We start from the raw sequence: 17,190 nt of genomic DNA, 5'->3' as shown, positions 1-17,190 counted from the left end.
TCTGAGCCTTGCAGGCCAAGCTAGGAATGTAGTCGTTATCATCTAAGCAGTGGGGAGGCTGCAGAAAGTGAAAGTATCTCTACAGGGTTCATGCTTCATACATGGCATTTTAGATTTTTAGTGCATATGTAAATATATATGATTTTTAAATGATTCATGTGTATATATTGCTCAGCAACTTGCATTTTTCCCCCATCTGACAGTATTTTGTGGACATCTTTTCCTGTCAGAGATGGATAGGTGAATAGTGGACCATCTTTATCTCCACCTTCACCCCTACCCACCACAAATTGCAGCTAAGTAATAAAGAACCCTGTATTTATTGAGCACATAGTTTATCTTCATTCTAGTTGAGGGGGAAAGATATGTAAATACTGGTTATTACAAAAAGATAAAGTCTAAGATGGTGATATATACCATTTGAGAGTTCCTTTTGAAGTAGTTACAGGCTACCTTGTGGCTGGTCTGGGGGACCCTGACTATAAGCTCTCCTGCACTGGGTCCTGGTCCTCTGTGGCTGTTGCCAGCATATTTGCAGCATGGGGCCTGCAAAGATGAGGTATCAATGGAAGGAACAAGCTAATGTGCCCTGAGAAAGAGCTATCTGTTCTGACAGAGGGCACCACAGAAAGAGGCTTTTTTTTTTTTTTAATAGAAGGATTTTGTTCAAGAATAGGGTAAAGAACATTCCAGGCTTTTAGGGATGGTTTGGAGGCCTCCAAAACTCAGTAGAAGACAATGTTGGAGATGGAGCTTGAGCTGAGCCTATAGGCGGCCTCGGATATGTGCTAAGAAATTTGGACTTTTCGTGTCAGCACTGTGGAGCCACTGAACATTTTAGTGGACTAGAGTGGTAGAATGCAGCCTCTTGTTTTAGAAAGACAAGTTTGTGCAGAAGGTGGATTAGACCAGGATAAAAATAGAAGAGCCACCAGTGAAAAGATGGTTGCAGTAGTCTAGGAAAAAGAGGAAACATGAACATCAAAGAATCAAGACAGTCCACTGCCTCCACTGGCATCCATCTTACATCTGTTGTGTTTAACCCTAACAGCGAACGTTATGTTGCAGACACTTCATTTTACAGCAAAGGGAACAGAAGCTCAAAAAGGTTAAGAAGGCAGGAGGGCCAGGTTTCCAATCCTAGATTCAAGTGATTCAGTCTCTGAGGAGCACCTGGGGACAGAAGCAGGTGAAGTCAAGAGATCTGTGGGGGTAGAGCATTCAGGAAGCAGGTAAAGCAGGAACATGGAGTGAGGAATATGGCTTTTTGTCATTATACATGTTACGACGTTTGCAGTGTTAAGACTGGGCTAGTTGTCCACTTTCACCAAGAGGTTTGTGTTCCTCGCAATTTTGGTTGCATCTAAGTGGTGGCTTTCTGCAGAAGCAGAATGGATGAGTATCAGTCCCACCCACCCCACCCCATCCAGGCCTTCCCAGCAGAGACTAGATTCTAATTATCAATTACTGAAGAATGTGATTCTAGACTTTCCTCCCAAGCGGAGAAGTTCAGCTACTGGAAATGCCTCTCTCAGAATATCAAAACACTCACTCTTCTGTTCTTTCATTTAGCCGCAAGTGCTAAATGGTTACACCAGCCAAGCCCTTCTGGCCCTTCTGGGAACTCAGTCTAGCGGGAGATGTGGTAGCTGTAGCAGCTCACCAAAGATTCACCTAAGCAATCCAAGGGGCCCCAATAGAGTGTCATTAGCCCTGCCTTAGGGGTCAGCGAAGGCTTGGCAGAGGAGGGGACATCTGAATTCCCTCTTTCCCTTAACCCAAAGTAATCTTTAATTTGACTATCAAGGAAGAAGACCTCATTTAATTCTTTATTATAAAAGGAACATATGCTTTTTAGTGAAGGATAGTCAAAACTATCAAAAGTGCGTAAAATAGTGAAAGCATCCCTGCATGGTTAAAGTTTGATACATGACATTTTAGATTTTTACTGCGTATATAAACATACATACATACATATATATGTATTTATATATATATAAAAATTTTTAAATGATTCATGCTGTATACCGCTGTAACTTGCATTTTTCCTCCCACTTGGCAATATTTTGTGGACATCTTTTCATGTCAGTTCAAGTACTGTGAGATAACTTTTTGGCAGCTATGTAATATTTCATTGTGAAGATGTGGTATAGTTTACTTATTTGGCCCCCATTGATGGGTACTTAGATGGTCTCTTGAAGGGTGAATAATAGATCTTTACAAATAGAAGAGGAAGGTACAAGAGACAATGCTGTGTGAGGTGTCAGCATGTGTATAAGCTGGAGAGTAGTGTATGCTTCTAAATAGTAATTCACTATCCGTCCAAAATATGTGAAGTGGGCTGAGAGAAGTGAGACCAGTTGAGTGGAACGTCACTGATTGCTCTGAGAAATTGGATGTTTTTCTGCAGGTAGTGATGGGGGGTGGGGGGGAGCATTGAAGCATTTTGATGAAGGGATTGAATTGACCAGATTCATATGTTTCTGAGATTACTAGGACAACTATCAGTGGGTGGCATTGAGGGGACACTGAAAACCGAGAGCCCATCTGGGAAGTTACTCTACCAATCTGGGCCAGAAAAGAGGGATGGAGCTGCTGAGAGGAGAGGGTGCATTTGGGACATATTTGGGTGGTGCTGATAAGATGCGGAGAATGGTGGTGGGTAGGGAAGGAGGATTATGTAGTCTGACATCTGAATCTGGCCTAGGAGATGAGCTGGGTGACCCTGCAGTGACCAAGGGGGACACAGTGGAGGGGGGTGGTAGTGTTCAAGAGAGGCTGTACATTCAATGTAGTATCCTCTTGCCTTTGTTTTCTGCCTTCCTCCTGATACCTCATTAAAAGAGGAAGCCATCCTCATCAGCATTTCCATTGCCCCCAGATTATGTCTAATGAACCCCAGTGTTAATGATTTGACCAGAACCCCCCACAAGTACTCCTTGGCAAGTTGAGTTTTAGATGTATGACTGTGGGTTATTTTAAGCCTCTGATTTTCATCCCTCACTTTTATTTAAAGGACAAAATGCTATCACCAGTTATCAGATGTACATATACTTGAAGTTTCAAAGTTTGAAGCACTGACAAAAGCTTCTCCGTGTTGCAGGGTGAGGAGAGGTCTTCAGAAGTCTTGGCCTAAGTGGTCACAGGGACATCAAGAGCCCAGGACCCCTTGGCTGGTTTCAGACCAGCTGGAGCAGGCAGGAAGGCACACATTCATATTTGCTCAGTTACAATCAGCAACGACTTCTTTGTGTAAAATGATAATGAGGCCATTAGGAGAGGCTCACCTGAAGTGCAGCGTTGTGAATCCAAGGTAATTAAACACCTCCCGAATGAAAGGGAAAGGCCAGGGAAGGTTAAGTGAGGAATAATCTGCAGCACAGGTGGCCCAAGGCCTTTGAGGAACTAGAAGAGTGACAGTGGCTTGCACCATTTCAAAGGATACAAATGTCACCCTAGTCCCTGGGAGAGGCAAGATTTCTATTATGGGGAGGGTGGGAAGTGGGCAATATTTTTAATATTTTAATAAAGCATGGTTTGTTTGGGTTTTTTTCACATTGCTATTTCCAGTTGAAAGCCCATGGCAGAGTCTGCCTGGGTGCTGAGTGGCCTGCCTTGCTCTTCATGGGCTCTCCCCCCCCGTGGCACTGGGCCTGATGTGTCCCAGGAGAGGGAAGTCACAAACAGTGGGCTCTTGACACCCAGGTGCTGAGACATACTCACAACTGCTTCCAAAGAAAAATATTTTTTCTTGGCCCACCTCTGAGCACAGGCAGGGTAGCCACCCCCTCTTTGCCTATTCCCATCACTTCTGACTTAACCAGAGAAGGACATCAGCCCTAGCCCTGCCATCACTCAATTCCCTGCTCAAGCATACAGCACACCCCATTAGCCACAGCACAGGACTTTTTCCCCTGCTACTCAGTAAACACTTAGTGGTGACTTCCTGGGTGCCAGGCACTGTGCTCCATGACTTCATGTATCCTTTAAGCTTATCTTTATAAGCTCTGGCAACAGAGGATTTTCACCACTCAGTTTCTGGCCTCGGAGTCTCTGTTGTCCCCACATGAAAAGTTTCTACATGAATGTTCAAAGCAGCATTATTCATAACACCCAAAATGTGGAAACAACCCAGATGCCCATCAACTAGATAAATATGGAGGGTAAATACACTGTGGTCTAACCCTATACAGTGGAATATTGTTCAGCTATGAAAAAGAATGAAGTGTACTGATAAGTACCACAACATGGAGTAACCTTATTTATAATGAGCATTATACTGAAAGAAGCCAGTCACAAAAGACCTCTTATTGTATGATTCCGTTTATATGAAATGTCCAAATAGGTAAATCGCTAGAGACAGAAGATGGAAGGGTTCAGGAGGAGGGGAGGAAGATTGGTGGGGAATGAGAAGTAACTGACAATAAGATGGGTTTCTTTTGGGGGTGATAAAAATATTTAGGGATTAAATATAGTGATAGTCTACAAACTATCATTAGTCTGTCATCATACTAAAAACCACTAAACTATATACTTCAAATGAGTGAATTTTATGGTATGTAAAATATCTTAATAAGCTACTTAAAAATCCATGAGGGTGGGACACCTGGGTGGCTCAGCAGTTGGGTGTCTGCCTTAGGCTCAAGGCATGATCCTGGGGTCCTGGGATTGAGTCCCGCATCAAGCTTCCTGTAGGGAGCTTGCTTCTCCCTCTGCCTCTGTCTCTCTCTCTCTCTCTCTTTGTGTCTCATAAATAAATAAATAAGTAAATAAATAAATAAATAAATAAATATCCTTAAGGTGCCTGGGTGGATAAGTCAGTTAAGTATCTGCTTTTGGCTCAGGTCCTGAACTTGGGATTCTGGGATGGAGCCCTGTGTTGGGCTCCTTGCTCAGAGGGGAGTCTACTTCTTCCTCTCCCTCTCCCCCTCCTCCTTGCTCGTGCTCTCTCTCTCTCTCTCTCTAAGAAATAAATAAAATCTTTAAAAAATAAAAATCCCTTATCAGAAGCTTGTTAATAAGAAATAATATCCATGGAGCACTTTCCTTTTTTAAGATATATTTATTTGAGAGAGATAGAGCACACCTGTGAGCAGGGGGAGGGGCAGAGGGAGAGATTCTATAAGCAGACTTCCTGCTGAGTGCAGAGCCTGATGTGGGACTCACTCTCATGACTCATGAGATCACGACCTGAGCTAAAACCAAGAATCAGACACTCAACAGACTGAGCCACCCAGGTGCCCCCATTGGAACATTTCCTAAAGTCTATATGATCTATCCCAAACCAGTGATCCTTAATATTTTTAGGCTCCCAGGTACTTTTAGGGATCTGAGGAACACTAGGTGACTCATGATCCACCTGAATCTCATTTTTCTAGTTTATCCTTAAATAATGTCAGGCCATCAGATAATCTTTTTTTTTTTTTTTTTTTTAAGATTCTATTCACTTATTCATGAGAAACACAGAGAGGCATAGACATAGGCAGAAGGAGAAGCAGGCTCCATGCAGGGAGCTCGATGTGGGACTCAATCCCAGGACTCCAGGATCATGCCCTGAACCAAAGGCAGATGCTCAACCACTAAGCCACCTGGGTGCTCCTGTCAGATAATCTTATATTGCCCATAATAGATTCCTGAAATGTGTTCTTGATATGTCACCTGCATGTTTAAAAACAGTCATTAGGTTTACATTTCCCTCAAAACGAAAGGAAAAAACTCCTTATGGTCCTCCTGGCACTTCTGACTCCTGCGTTTTCTGCTAGCTTTGTTCAAGCCATGTTCTCCCTCATTTTCTCCACTGGAGCCATAGTCCTTTCTATTCTCCAGACTCCTCACCACAGGCTTTTTTCTGTGTACTCAGAGCACTGTTCCCTCTTGGCCAAGTTTGACGTCAGCTCCTCCTCCAGATTTCCCTTCAAGCCCGATGCCCTTCAGGAATCCTTCTTTGATCTCCTCAGTGAGCTCTGGGGCTTGTCAAGGTGGCAACATCATCCGTGGATTGGTGTATCCCTCACTGGAATGTAAACTTCCTGTGGACAGGACCTGTGTCTTCTTTTGCTCACTGTTGTATCACCATTGACTCAAAGCTACCCCGTTGCCAAGTCCCAGGGGTATTTTTCACATGGAACAAACACAGGGTGAATGGTGTGCCTGGAAGTTGTGCAGTGCAGCATCTTGAGATGAATGAAAAGCATGTTAGAAGCAGACCAGGAGGCTTGGTGTTGTCTCCAACATTGAGGGCAAGAGCCATCATGTGACACATGAGGATTTCCCACATTGAGGATTCATAGGAAAAAATCTCTTTCAGTTCTCATGTTCAGGAAAACTTGTTTTCATTTGTGCAGGTGGTTGGTTTGTACTACATGGACCTGAAGAATCTCACAACTTGGGTTTCTCTTTTTGCTTTGACCACTAGAAGGCTCATAAGTCAAATTTACAAGCCAGCTCTAGCCACCATGTAAGACCTTATAGCTTACATTTATACACTAAATATTTCTGGCTTCTTGTCCTAGTGCCATGGCTTTTCTTGCCTATTTTTCTAAGTCTCTTGAGTATATATATCTATTAGCTGCCACTTTCCTCTAGAGTATGAAGTATATGATAATATATATTATGTGTATGTTTACTTTATATATTTTTAATGTGTATATAATTTATAATACAATAAATATATGTCACATATATTTAATAATTGTATATCTTGAGTATCAGGTGTGAGGTATATATGTTATAAATAAGCCATTCATTTCTATTATTTGTAAGTAATTCAAATCCTGGGGTCCTGGGATTGAGTCCCGCATCAATCCCATTCAAAGAGTAGAATTGGAACTAAAACAATTTGTGTCTTTTGGGCTCAGATTATAAAGCTTTTAGTTTAGGGGCACCTGGGTGGCTCAGTCTGTTAAGCATCTGCCTTCAACTCAGGTCATGATCCCAGGGTCCTGGGGTCAAGCCCTACATGTGAGCTTCCTGCTCAGCTGGGTGTCTGCATCTGCCCCTCCACCCACTTGTGTGCACTATCTCCTTGCTCTTTCTCTGTCTCTCTCTCACTCTCAAATAAATAAATAAAATCTTTTAAAACATATAAGACTTTCAGTTCATATTCCAGTTGGCCACCACTTGGGTTTGTTTCTAGGCATATAATCCAACCTCTCTGAGACTATTTCACTCTTATAAGACAGGAACACTGATCCCTTCCTTGCAAGAATGTGGAAATAATTAAATTAGAAAATGCATGTGAACACACGTACCTGGCACATTGAAACTAAAGGAAAGTAGCTTTGTTTTGTTCTTACTTGATACACTCTAAGAGAAGCAATGTTCTCTTCAGTTTCAGAAACCTGCCCTAATACTGAGTACAATTTTCTTCTCTAGGAGCTGGAACTAGAATCCTCCCAGGGAATTTCTAGAGTTCTGTATGGATTGGGCTTAGCCAGCCATCCTCCCACCCTGCCCTGAACCTGTGTCCTTTCTCTCTGTTACCAGATCTCTTCACTGAAGAACCGGCTAAAGAAAGTCTCCACAACAACTGGTGATGGTGTGGCCAGGGCCTTCCTCAAGGCGCAGGCTGCTTTCTTTGGCAGCTACCGAGATGCTCTGAAAATTGAGCCGGTGAGTAGCTTTCTTGGCATTTACAAATCTGCGTTTGGTCATGGCTGAGAAACTTACCTCAGGGGTCACAGGAAACCAGCTCTTCATCTGGTTGTTGAGTTCACCCAAAAGGGGTCATGTGCCCATGTCATGAAGGACCAGGGTGGGGGGTGCCTTCCCGTTGCCCTTCCTCTTAGCATGAGGAATCCATGCTGCTATGTGTGAAGCGCACTCACTGCTCCTGTGAATGTTAAGACAGTGCCCAGACCTCTCACACACCTGCTCTTACTGAGGATCCTTTCTACTTGACAAATGGGGAAACTGAGGCTCGGACATGACTTGTTGACCAGTGGAGGAGCTGAACAGTCTAAAAGCCAATGCTTTCCATCTGTGCCTCAACTATCTGTTCCTATAGAGGGGCCTCTACTCCACACTTAAGAAAGCAGCTCAGCTTGGGGTTTCACTTCTTAGAGGCTCCCAAAGAGCTCTTGGTCTATTGGCTATATAGTGCACCGTGAACCAGGGAATAATGTTATCCACCTCCATGGCCCTTCACCTTTACTGAGATTCAGTAGCCTCATCCATTCCCCTGGCTGTCCCATGAGGTGGGAAGTTATTGTGAAGATCCAAAGATACTGGGTCAACCCTAAAATCAAAGAAAGTACCAACTCTCCCAGCTTCCGTGAGAAGTCTGTTGACTCAGGTGAGAAGCTTTTGTCTGATAGCCCTCTGCTCAACCAACTCCTAGCCTCTTGGCCACAGAGGTTGGAGAAATTGGCTTGGAGACCTGGGTCACTGTGTATAGGGAGGAACACTGGAGGGCAACCCTCCTGACAGCCCTTTCCTCTTAGGAGCACAAAGCTCACTTTCCCTCATCCTGAGCTGGTGGGTGATGGCAGCTACATCCAGCCTGGTCTGGGTAGGTATAAGGACCCAGGATAGGTTGCACTACCTATAAGCCAGGGCTCTTTGTTTCTTTGTTTTAACCCATAGCATTTTATTGTATTAAATGACAAAAGGTGAATTATATGTCAGGCAGTGCATTTCATGTGTAGACTTTGACAGTGAATTATACATTGTTAAGAATTTTTTTTTTTTACTTTTTTTAAAAATTTTTTAAAATTTATTTATGATAGTCACAGAGAGAGAAAGAGAGGCAGAGACACAGGTAGAGGGAGAAGCAGGCTCCATGCACCGGGAGCCTGATGTGGGATTCGATCCCGGGTCTCCAGGATCGCGCCCTGGGCCAAAGGCAGGCGCCAAACCGCTGCGCCACCCAGGGATCCCGAATTTTTTTTTTTTTTTAACCACTATGACTGTGTCATGTGTCTGAGACCCAGAGTAATAGTTCACTTCTTTTCTCTTCAGCCGGAGCATACTCTCTGCCAAGTGAGGGGCTCAGGAAGCAGCAGCCTCATGCCACCTTGTTCCTTGTCTCCTGTCCAGCACTTTGGCCTGACTTTCTAAGCTGTCTCAGCTTCAGGCAAGGTCATGGTCACATAACAAGAAGGCTGCACCCTCTTCTCGCTTCCTTAGAACTACTTCCCTGAGGTCCTCCAAAGCCCTCAGTTGAAGCAAGTTTCCCATATCCTGCTTGTCTCCAAATGAGGCAGCTCTGATTCTCTGTCCTGACCTTGGGCCCAGCCAAACCAGTCAGGTTCAGTGCTAATTTGAGAGCAGTATAATTCAAGAAAGATACTGTTGTCTTTCCATCTCTAAAAGGAAATTAGGATAACTGGCCCAGCCCTTCTCGTGTTGCTGAGAACTGACAGACATGAGGTATCTCCACTCTTAAAATGTTCTCGTTATTGTCATATATGTGTCTAGAATCCAGAGACTGTTGAATCTTGGTAGGAATTGCTGGATATATGACCTGGGCACAAGTTGCTCCTCAGGAGAAGTTTCTGGTTGTACTTGGACTTGTTTCTAAAAGGCATTGGGTTTAAGGACAGAAGCCCTGGATCTCAAAGCTCGGCTCTGTACTCCTAAGCTGTAACGACCTTGAACAAGCCACTTAATCTCTTTAAACTTCAGTTTCTTCACCTGTGAAATGAGGATGAGAATACTTATCATTCTACATCTCCAGATGGTTATAAGGATCAAATGAGCCATGAAAAGTTTCATAGGGAAGGTGAAACTTGACCTGAGTCTGATGGCTTAGGCTTGGAAAAAGAAAGGTAGAGCATCCCTCTCTCTGGGCATGGGGGTAACTGAGTGAGCAAGGGCCTGGAGGCAGTACCCCTCATGGCCACTTTGTCTGGAGTCCTGGCTTTGGATAGGGAGAGCAGGCTGCAGGAGATGTTGGAGCAAAATCTGACAGAGCCCAGGATACTGGGCTAGAAGTGTGAACTTCACCCTGTAGGGAATGTTAGTTTTTGAACAGAAATATGATTAGACTGAAGTCATGTTTGACCAGTAACACAGTGATGGATTGAAAGGGGAGTTGGAAGCAGAGACCAGGGGGCTGTCAGAGAGCCCTCTGGTGGTGATACCAGGAAGACATACTAGGAAGAAGAAATGACAAGCAGAGTCTGCAAAGGTTGAAAATATGGGAGACAAGGGGCAAGAGGTATCAAAATGTCTCCCAAGATTTGGACCTGGGAGAAAGTGATAATGCCCGTAAGTAGAAAAAGTGAAAACTTGATGCCAAGGTGTTCCCAGTAGCAGTATTTATCATGGTAAAAACAGGGAACAGACTTAAGTGTTCATAATAGGCCACTGGTTAAATAAATTAAAATATATCCACGTGCTAGAATATTAAGTAGTCATTAAAAGTAGCATTCTGAAGATAGGATGATGGGTTTGGTTGTGAACATGGTACATTTCATTGAGTCTAAGCTGCCAGTCAATCATAAGATGTACCATTACTCCAGGTGCCATTACGAAACAGGAGGGGGTACTGTCTTTGGATGCCATCAGTTGTGAGACACATCCAGATTTCAGAGATGTTACAGTGTGAAGACATCGGCATCTTAGAATCAATGCAATATGACAGATTTGTCGTGCTTACAGTCCATTCATCTGCTCCCAAATAGGTTTTTTGTGGGAGGCCAGGAGGGAAGCCAGAGGGCCTGAAATTTTCTGGCCAAGCGTCATCACCATGTTATCTTGTTGGTTTTTAAACCACAGATTTTATTCTAGGCAATTCTCCTTATCGGAAAGATGGGCTAACAACACTTCCCATGCACGATTGTTAGGGGAGTTAATTAAAATAATTGACTGCAAAGCACATATGAGCCCAAGAAGGAATGAGGGTGGGTGGGCACTGGTCACATGGGGGAGACATGGGGAATGCTCACTCCTTGGGTGAGCCTGTTTTGGGTGGCAGCACGGAGCTGAGAGGTTAGGATGTCCTCCCCAGGGCCATTTGCCTTTTAGTTGTTTCTCTGGTTATAAAAATAGCACCTGCTCTTGGTTTAAAAAAAAAAAAAAAGGCAAGAAAGAAAGAAAAAGAAAAAATGTTTAAAGTAACAGAGGACTAGGAATGAGAAAACACCCATAATCCTATCATCTGGGGTCAACACAACATGTTAACATGTTCTACCTAGGCTCTAGGGTTTTAGGATTCATTTTGGTTTTTTACTTAAAGACAGTTGAGGTATTCCTGGCAAAGAAATCCAGTTCCTAGTTATTTGGTTTTGCCTTTTAGTATGTTGTAAGCATTTTTTCACATTATATAAAAACTCTCCTTAAACATCATTTATAATGGCAGCACATATCCCATCAGGTGACCCCAGTGGTTCTTAGCCCTGGCATGGATCAGAGTCACCTGTGGGGCCCTGAAAAAAGGCAGGTGTCTGAGATTTTTATCAAGTTCCCACAATTTGCAATCAGTGCCGAGGCCCACCACCCTATTCTAACTCTGGTTCTTTTGATTGTCAGTAACCTTTCACCATTTTAAATCACACTGTGATGAACATCTTTATAGAAATCTTCATGCACGGTCTGAATTATTTCCTCAGGTGGAATCCCTGATGTGGATTCACTCAGTCAAAGGATCCAAGTATACTGGAGCCTTTGATATATAGGGTGAGGGCGAAAGCTGGTGGCCAGAAGGAGGGGGTAGCCTGGAGGAGAGAGCCTCTGAGGCTGACTTCAGGGCAGGGCTCCAGCAGCAGCCTTGCGTGTGGAGAACATTCAGCGGCTGATGGCAGAGGGAGCCCACAGTGTGGAGGTCACAGCCGCTTGGGCTGCTTTGTCGCATGCCCACGGCAGTCGCCACTCCGCCACCATGTGCCAGCTTCCCACCCTGGGCTGATGGGTGCAGTCACAGGGCTTGGGTCACTGTGAAGTCACAGAGTTTGGATTTTTTAAAACATGCAACGTGACAGACTAGACGGTGCTCCTTTCTGCTCGGCCTGGCGGCCGGCTCAGTGCCCCAGCCAGCCCTGTGAGGGGCTGACATGTGCCACTTCCCCTCCCCACTCCTCTTCCACAGCCGGCCCAGGGCTTCCCGGAGACTTTGAACTCTTTGGCCTTTTTTTTTTCCCCCTTTCCTACTGGAAAATTTTCAAAATGCCGCCGGCTAGGGAATCTCAAGCTTCGTTTCCTTTCCCTGGCCTGGAAGGGAAGAGGAAGGCAGCCCCCCACTGAGGCGGACCACATGCCAGAGCTGCGCGGCTCCCCATCTGCACCCTGTGCTGGGTGCCTGGACCCAGGCGGGAGGGCCTGTGCCCGCTCACTGGCAGTGTCTTCAGGGCCAGGTGAATGATTTCTCCCAGGGGTCAGAAAATGGGGATCCCAGGGTGTCCAGTTACAGCTGAGTTCACTTGCTTGGTGGCCTCCCACGAGGCCGGGTGGAGCTCTGTTCACCTCCAAGTTGCTCCGCTTCTGTGATCGCAACAATTCCCTACAACTGTCCCCTTACTGTCCATGTACAGATGGGGGATAAAGGCTGAGGTTGCTGGTGGCTTCCTGGTGAGTAGTAGAGCCAGGAGGCCGACTCAGTTTTCTTCCACCACACCCTCTTGCCTTGTCTTTGTTCTGGTTTCCTCGGGCTCCATGTTAATAGCTCTGTTCTCAGCATTTCCAGTGCCGGGCCTGGGTCACTGAGTCCAGGCGACAGTGAGTCCATTTTGGAATAGCAGGTGGAAGGCTGGGTGAGAGAAAGTAAGGAACGGAGAAGTGTGTGAGGGCAGGGTTGTGTTCAGTGTGTTCAGCGCAAACACATTGCATCCCACCTTGTCTTTAGGCTTTGGAGGTTGGTGCAACCTGGCAGAGAGGAAAGTGTCTGCAAATCGCAAGGGCATGTGACCCATTTTGCAGTCACCCAGAGAATATGAGGTGCAAAGCCCAGGATATTTAATAATATCAGCCACACCAACTTGTTCTTGTCCACATAAATGACAGAACCACAAGCAGCCAGGCAGCCCCATTCGGAAAAACCCCCTTTATCCATGTCAAGCAGCAGCCCAGGCTCCAGCTCATTTATTTAGGCCTTTCTTGCTCCCTGACACGCCTCCTAGCAGTTGCCAGGCAACTCTGGGAGTAGCAGTGTGTGTTAGGGATTAACTAGTTAGGGCTGGGGTCCTTTTTGGCAAGAAGGGGATAAAAGACAAATGATTTTAATTGCCCGGCCAAGGATCCTTTCTGTGCTTGGTGGAAGATTGCAACTTTTGGAGGATATGTATAGCAGTGTGGTTCTTGAATTTGCCTCGAATGTTCCCCCTTTCTCCCCCTCAGGGAGAACAAATGAATTTTTAAAAGACTCTTACTTTTACCACACTCCTTTGTTTAAAATTATATCATCGTGAAATCTGAATAAGACTAACCTACCACCCTCTTTTTGGAAGACAGCACGATGGCCTCAGTTTTAAAGAACTTTCAAAAATAGAATTGTGTGCTTTAATTTCATGCTTTTTTCTGTTCAGAGTTTCTCATATCTCATACGTGGAGTCATCTCAAGAGGGTACATTTGAAGGTACTTGTTCCCATGTCTAACCCACTGCAGGTCTTGGTAAATGTTAAAGAGCAAAACTGATAGATACTGGTGCTTTCCGACTCATCCTTTTCTGGGCCAAGATCTGCAGAAAGGCCAGTATAGATGGAGTACTGTGAGAGTTGTTAATCCAACAAGCCAGTGTGGCTCCCTCTGAGTTAGCCTGCTCGCTGGGCCTCCCCAGGAGAAATGGAGCTCGGCCTCTGCCCTCAGGGAGCCAGCGCTGGGGTGAGGGCAGTGAACAGACAGCCACCATCCTGTGCCCTAAAGGAGGCTGTACAGGCAGCATCCAGCTCCTGTAGTCCCTGCTCACTTAGTGTCTATCCCAAGAGGCTCGGCTTCCAGATTCAGCTGTGGGTACTCTGGCATCATCCACCTTACAGCCCTTGATTTTGCACATGATTCTGCTGAGTCATATTTACCCACCTAAAAAACCCCTTAAAGATGGAGAAGTTAAGATAAAAGCAAATTGATAGCCTGGCTTTCAAGCGTGAACGGACGAGGCTGTGTTGGAACAGGTTGGAGAAACACCATGTATATCTGTTTCCTGGTTGAGTAATGCCACTGATCTCATGGCTTCAAAAAACAACTATATTTACATGCATTTTTAGTGTAACAGAAAACAGAGGAATATTTAGAAACTGGAAAAATTAAAACGTCATGATAGTTCCACTGAACTAACACAACTACCTTTCCTACTAAAAGGTGTAGTGTATTCTCTTTATTTTTCATTTTGCAAAGTGTTTACATAGCTGCTATCAAACCTAAGTTAAACGTTTGTTTCTCCATTTAACATTACATCATATGTGTCCTTGTATAACAGCCGAACATTCCATCAAGTACAGCTATCATAATTTCTGTAACTACCCACATCGGACATTTAGATCGTTTCTAATCTTCTAATACTATAATTAATACTGCACCAAACACCTTTGTGAATAAAGCTCTGAAATATTGCACTTTGAAGGCTTCTGAATAGAAGAAATAAAAGTCAGCATGCAGGAGCCTGACTTTGGGTGCCAGCTTGTCACAACGTGGTAAGGAGCAAATTTGTATTAACTCAGTCTAACCGCAGCTCAAAATGGAAAGCATGAAGAACCCTTCATGGTGTGTGCTCCCTGCTGTCCACATAGGTGAGCAGAGGATGCCCAGAACGTGTATAAAGGATGTCACTAATTTGTTCCTCCATCTTTTGCTAAAAAAATGTTTGAGGATCCTTCAAACAATGTGTATAGTAAGATGAGAGGACGTAAAGGAAGCAGGGGAAAGGAGAAAGCCTGGAAGAGGCTGGTGTGTGTGCGCCTCTGTGCTGGCTCTGAGATTCCTCTCACTGTGTGGGAGCATAGAGCTGGAAATCAAACTTGCGTCTTCCGAGCCCATGCTTTTTCTTTTCTTCCCCACCTTCCCTTCTTTTGGTGGTAAAACATAAATAGCATAAGTTTTCCATTCCAGCCATTGCTAGGTACACAATTCAGTGGCATTAATTACAGCCACAGCACCACATGACCACCATCACTATATTTTCAAAATTTTTCATTACCCCAGACAGAAACTCTGAACCTATTTTTTTTAACTCTGAACCCATTAAGCAATAACTCCCCACTCCCCTGTCCCACCAGTCCTTGGTTACCTCTAATCTACTCTATGAATTTCCCTATTCTAGATATTCCATGTAAGTGAAATTACTATTTGTCCTCCTACATATGGCTTATTTCCCTGAGCATAACATTTTCAGGATTCACTCACACTGTAGCAGGTGTCAGTACTTTAAAAAGCTGAGTAATATTCCACTGGATTATGTGTCTACCACATTTTGTTTATCAATTCTTCTGTTGATGGACACTTGGGTGGCTTCTACTTTTCAGCCATGGTGAATCCCTTAGTGAACATTCCTGTGTATATATCTGTTGGAGTTCCTGTTTTTAGTTCTTTGGGGTATAAACCTAGGAATGGAATTGTTGGGTCAGATGTCATTTTATTTTTGAGGAACAACTGAATTGTTTCCCACACAGAGTGCATGCTCTCTTTAAGCAGACAATGGTATGTGAAGCAATGGTATGTACCCATGAATATTCTGTAGGAAAAGTCAGTGAAAGTTTTTCTGGTTTTTCCAATTTATATTAAGGCAAGCAGATAACCAAAATCTGCAGTCCTGAGCTAAACAGATGCATTGACAACAGGAGTCTATAGTGGTCTAGAGAAGGAGCTAGTAACTTACTGGTTGCCATTTTTTTCTCCTTTTAGTGTTCTTCCCAAGTCAAGATCGTAACCCTGGGAATGAAGCACACACAGATAAGGGGAAGTAACACCACTGGGACTCCAGGGAGCCACCACTGTGGCTCTGTGGCTCTAAGTAGCAAGGAGGCAGAGTGGGATGGAAAGAGTATATTTGGAGTCACCTGGGTTTTTGTGCTGGTTCTAAGAAGTCACTTAACTTCTCCAAGCTTCTTTCTCATCTGTGAAATCAAGTAATGCCTACCTTATAGGACTGCTGATAAAAATAGCAATAATGCATGTAAAACACCAGCACAGTGTTTTTGCTAACAGTAAATACTAATGAAATGATAATAACTGTCTTGGGTCAAGAAAGTAGAGGAGAATGAGACTGCCACATTCTAGAATGACAGTGGCCAAATATTCTTGTTCAGGTGTCAGATTACCTGAAATCATTCACAATACAAAAGAGATTTTGGCCTCTGTATTCCATCTCATGAAGTAACTGAAGGTTTGGCTTTTATTTCAAATGATACATAAAAGATTTATAAGAAAACATAAGATCAAGTAAGTATTGAAGGAAATAATTATTCATTCATGTTGTTGCTGACCAGCACCTAGAGACAAATATGAGGGTGGTAGATAACAAGGGTTTAACATTAAGAAATACATTAGAGTCCATTTTTTTAATGCACAAGAGAAAATATAATTAATCTTTTTTTGTATTTTATCAAAACATTTTGTGCCTCTTGGGAGAGGATGACCATCATTTGATATTGACCCCCAAGTCTCTATGGTTCGCCTCCCTGGCTGGGGACACTGATGTTGCTCATGAACATGGTTTAGGAGTCTTGGCATCTTGCAGCCACACCACAAATGTTTGCTGAACTGAGGGCCATTGTTCTAAAACAGTGAAAAGTAAGTCCTTTAAGTGAGAGAAAATGAGAACTGGCAGGAAATCAGCTTAAACATGATGATCATGATGCTCATGCTTACCTGAATGATTTTTAAAAGCATCACTGAATATGACCAAAATGAAAATCCTGTATGTTCTAAAATACTTGAAAAAATAAACCATGGCTAGTGATATCTTAGACTCTCCAAGGGGGGATATTCTGTACTTTAACTTGATCTCATATCATAATCTCGGCTAATTTCTTATTTTGTTCCTCACATAGTCTGATATTTAGTCGGTGCTCATTAAATATTTGTTGAATGTGTGGGTGAACAAATGAATGATACCTGTTTCCTGTGCTATGCATCAGAAAAACTAGTGGCCATATTTCAGTGTTGCACAATATAGATGGCTTAGTTAAAAACAAAACAAAACACAGCTCCATTAGAGTGTGATAAGAATCTGACACAAACACCATACCATGAATGTATAAATGTAAAACATAGGCACAACCCCGCCACTACATGGTAGCTAACCAGAGGCAGTTAGGGTC

General features: G+C 43.8%; 1 protein-coding gene across 24 annotated transcripts in view; it reads left to right on the top strand.

Moving 5' to 3' along the window:
- The window catches only part of DENND1A (DENN domain containing 1A), a 508,029-nt gene that overhangs the window by 341,346 nt on the left and 149,493 nt on the right, over nt 1–17,190 (top strand). For all 24 annotated transcript variants that reach the window (XR_005983074.1, XM_041724904.1, XM_041724896.1 and 21 more), the window contains one exon: nt 7,486–7,611. Coding sequence is in view for 23 of the 24 variants with exons in the window: in XM_041724904.1 (XP_041580838.1) it covers nt 7,486–7,611 (126 nt within the window). In the remaining variant the exon portion in view is untranslated. The remainder of the gene's footprint in view (nt 1–7,485; nt 7,612–17,190) is intronic.

The sequence above is a fragment of the Vulpes lagopus genome, chromosome 12 (genome assembly GCF_018345385.1).
Source record: "Vulpes lagopus strain Blue_001 chromosome 12, ASM1834538v1, whole genome shotgun sequence".
Classification (NCBI taxonomy): Eukaryota; Metazoa; Chordata; class Mammalia; order Carnivora; family Canidae; genus Vulpes; species Vulpes lagopus.
Note: the sequence above shows the minus strand (reverse complement) of the source record. Positions and strands in the feature narration are given on the sequence as shown.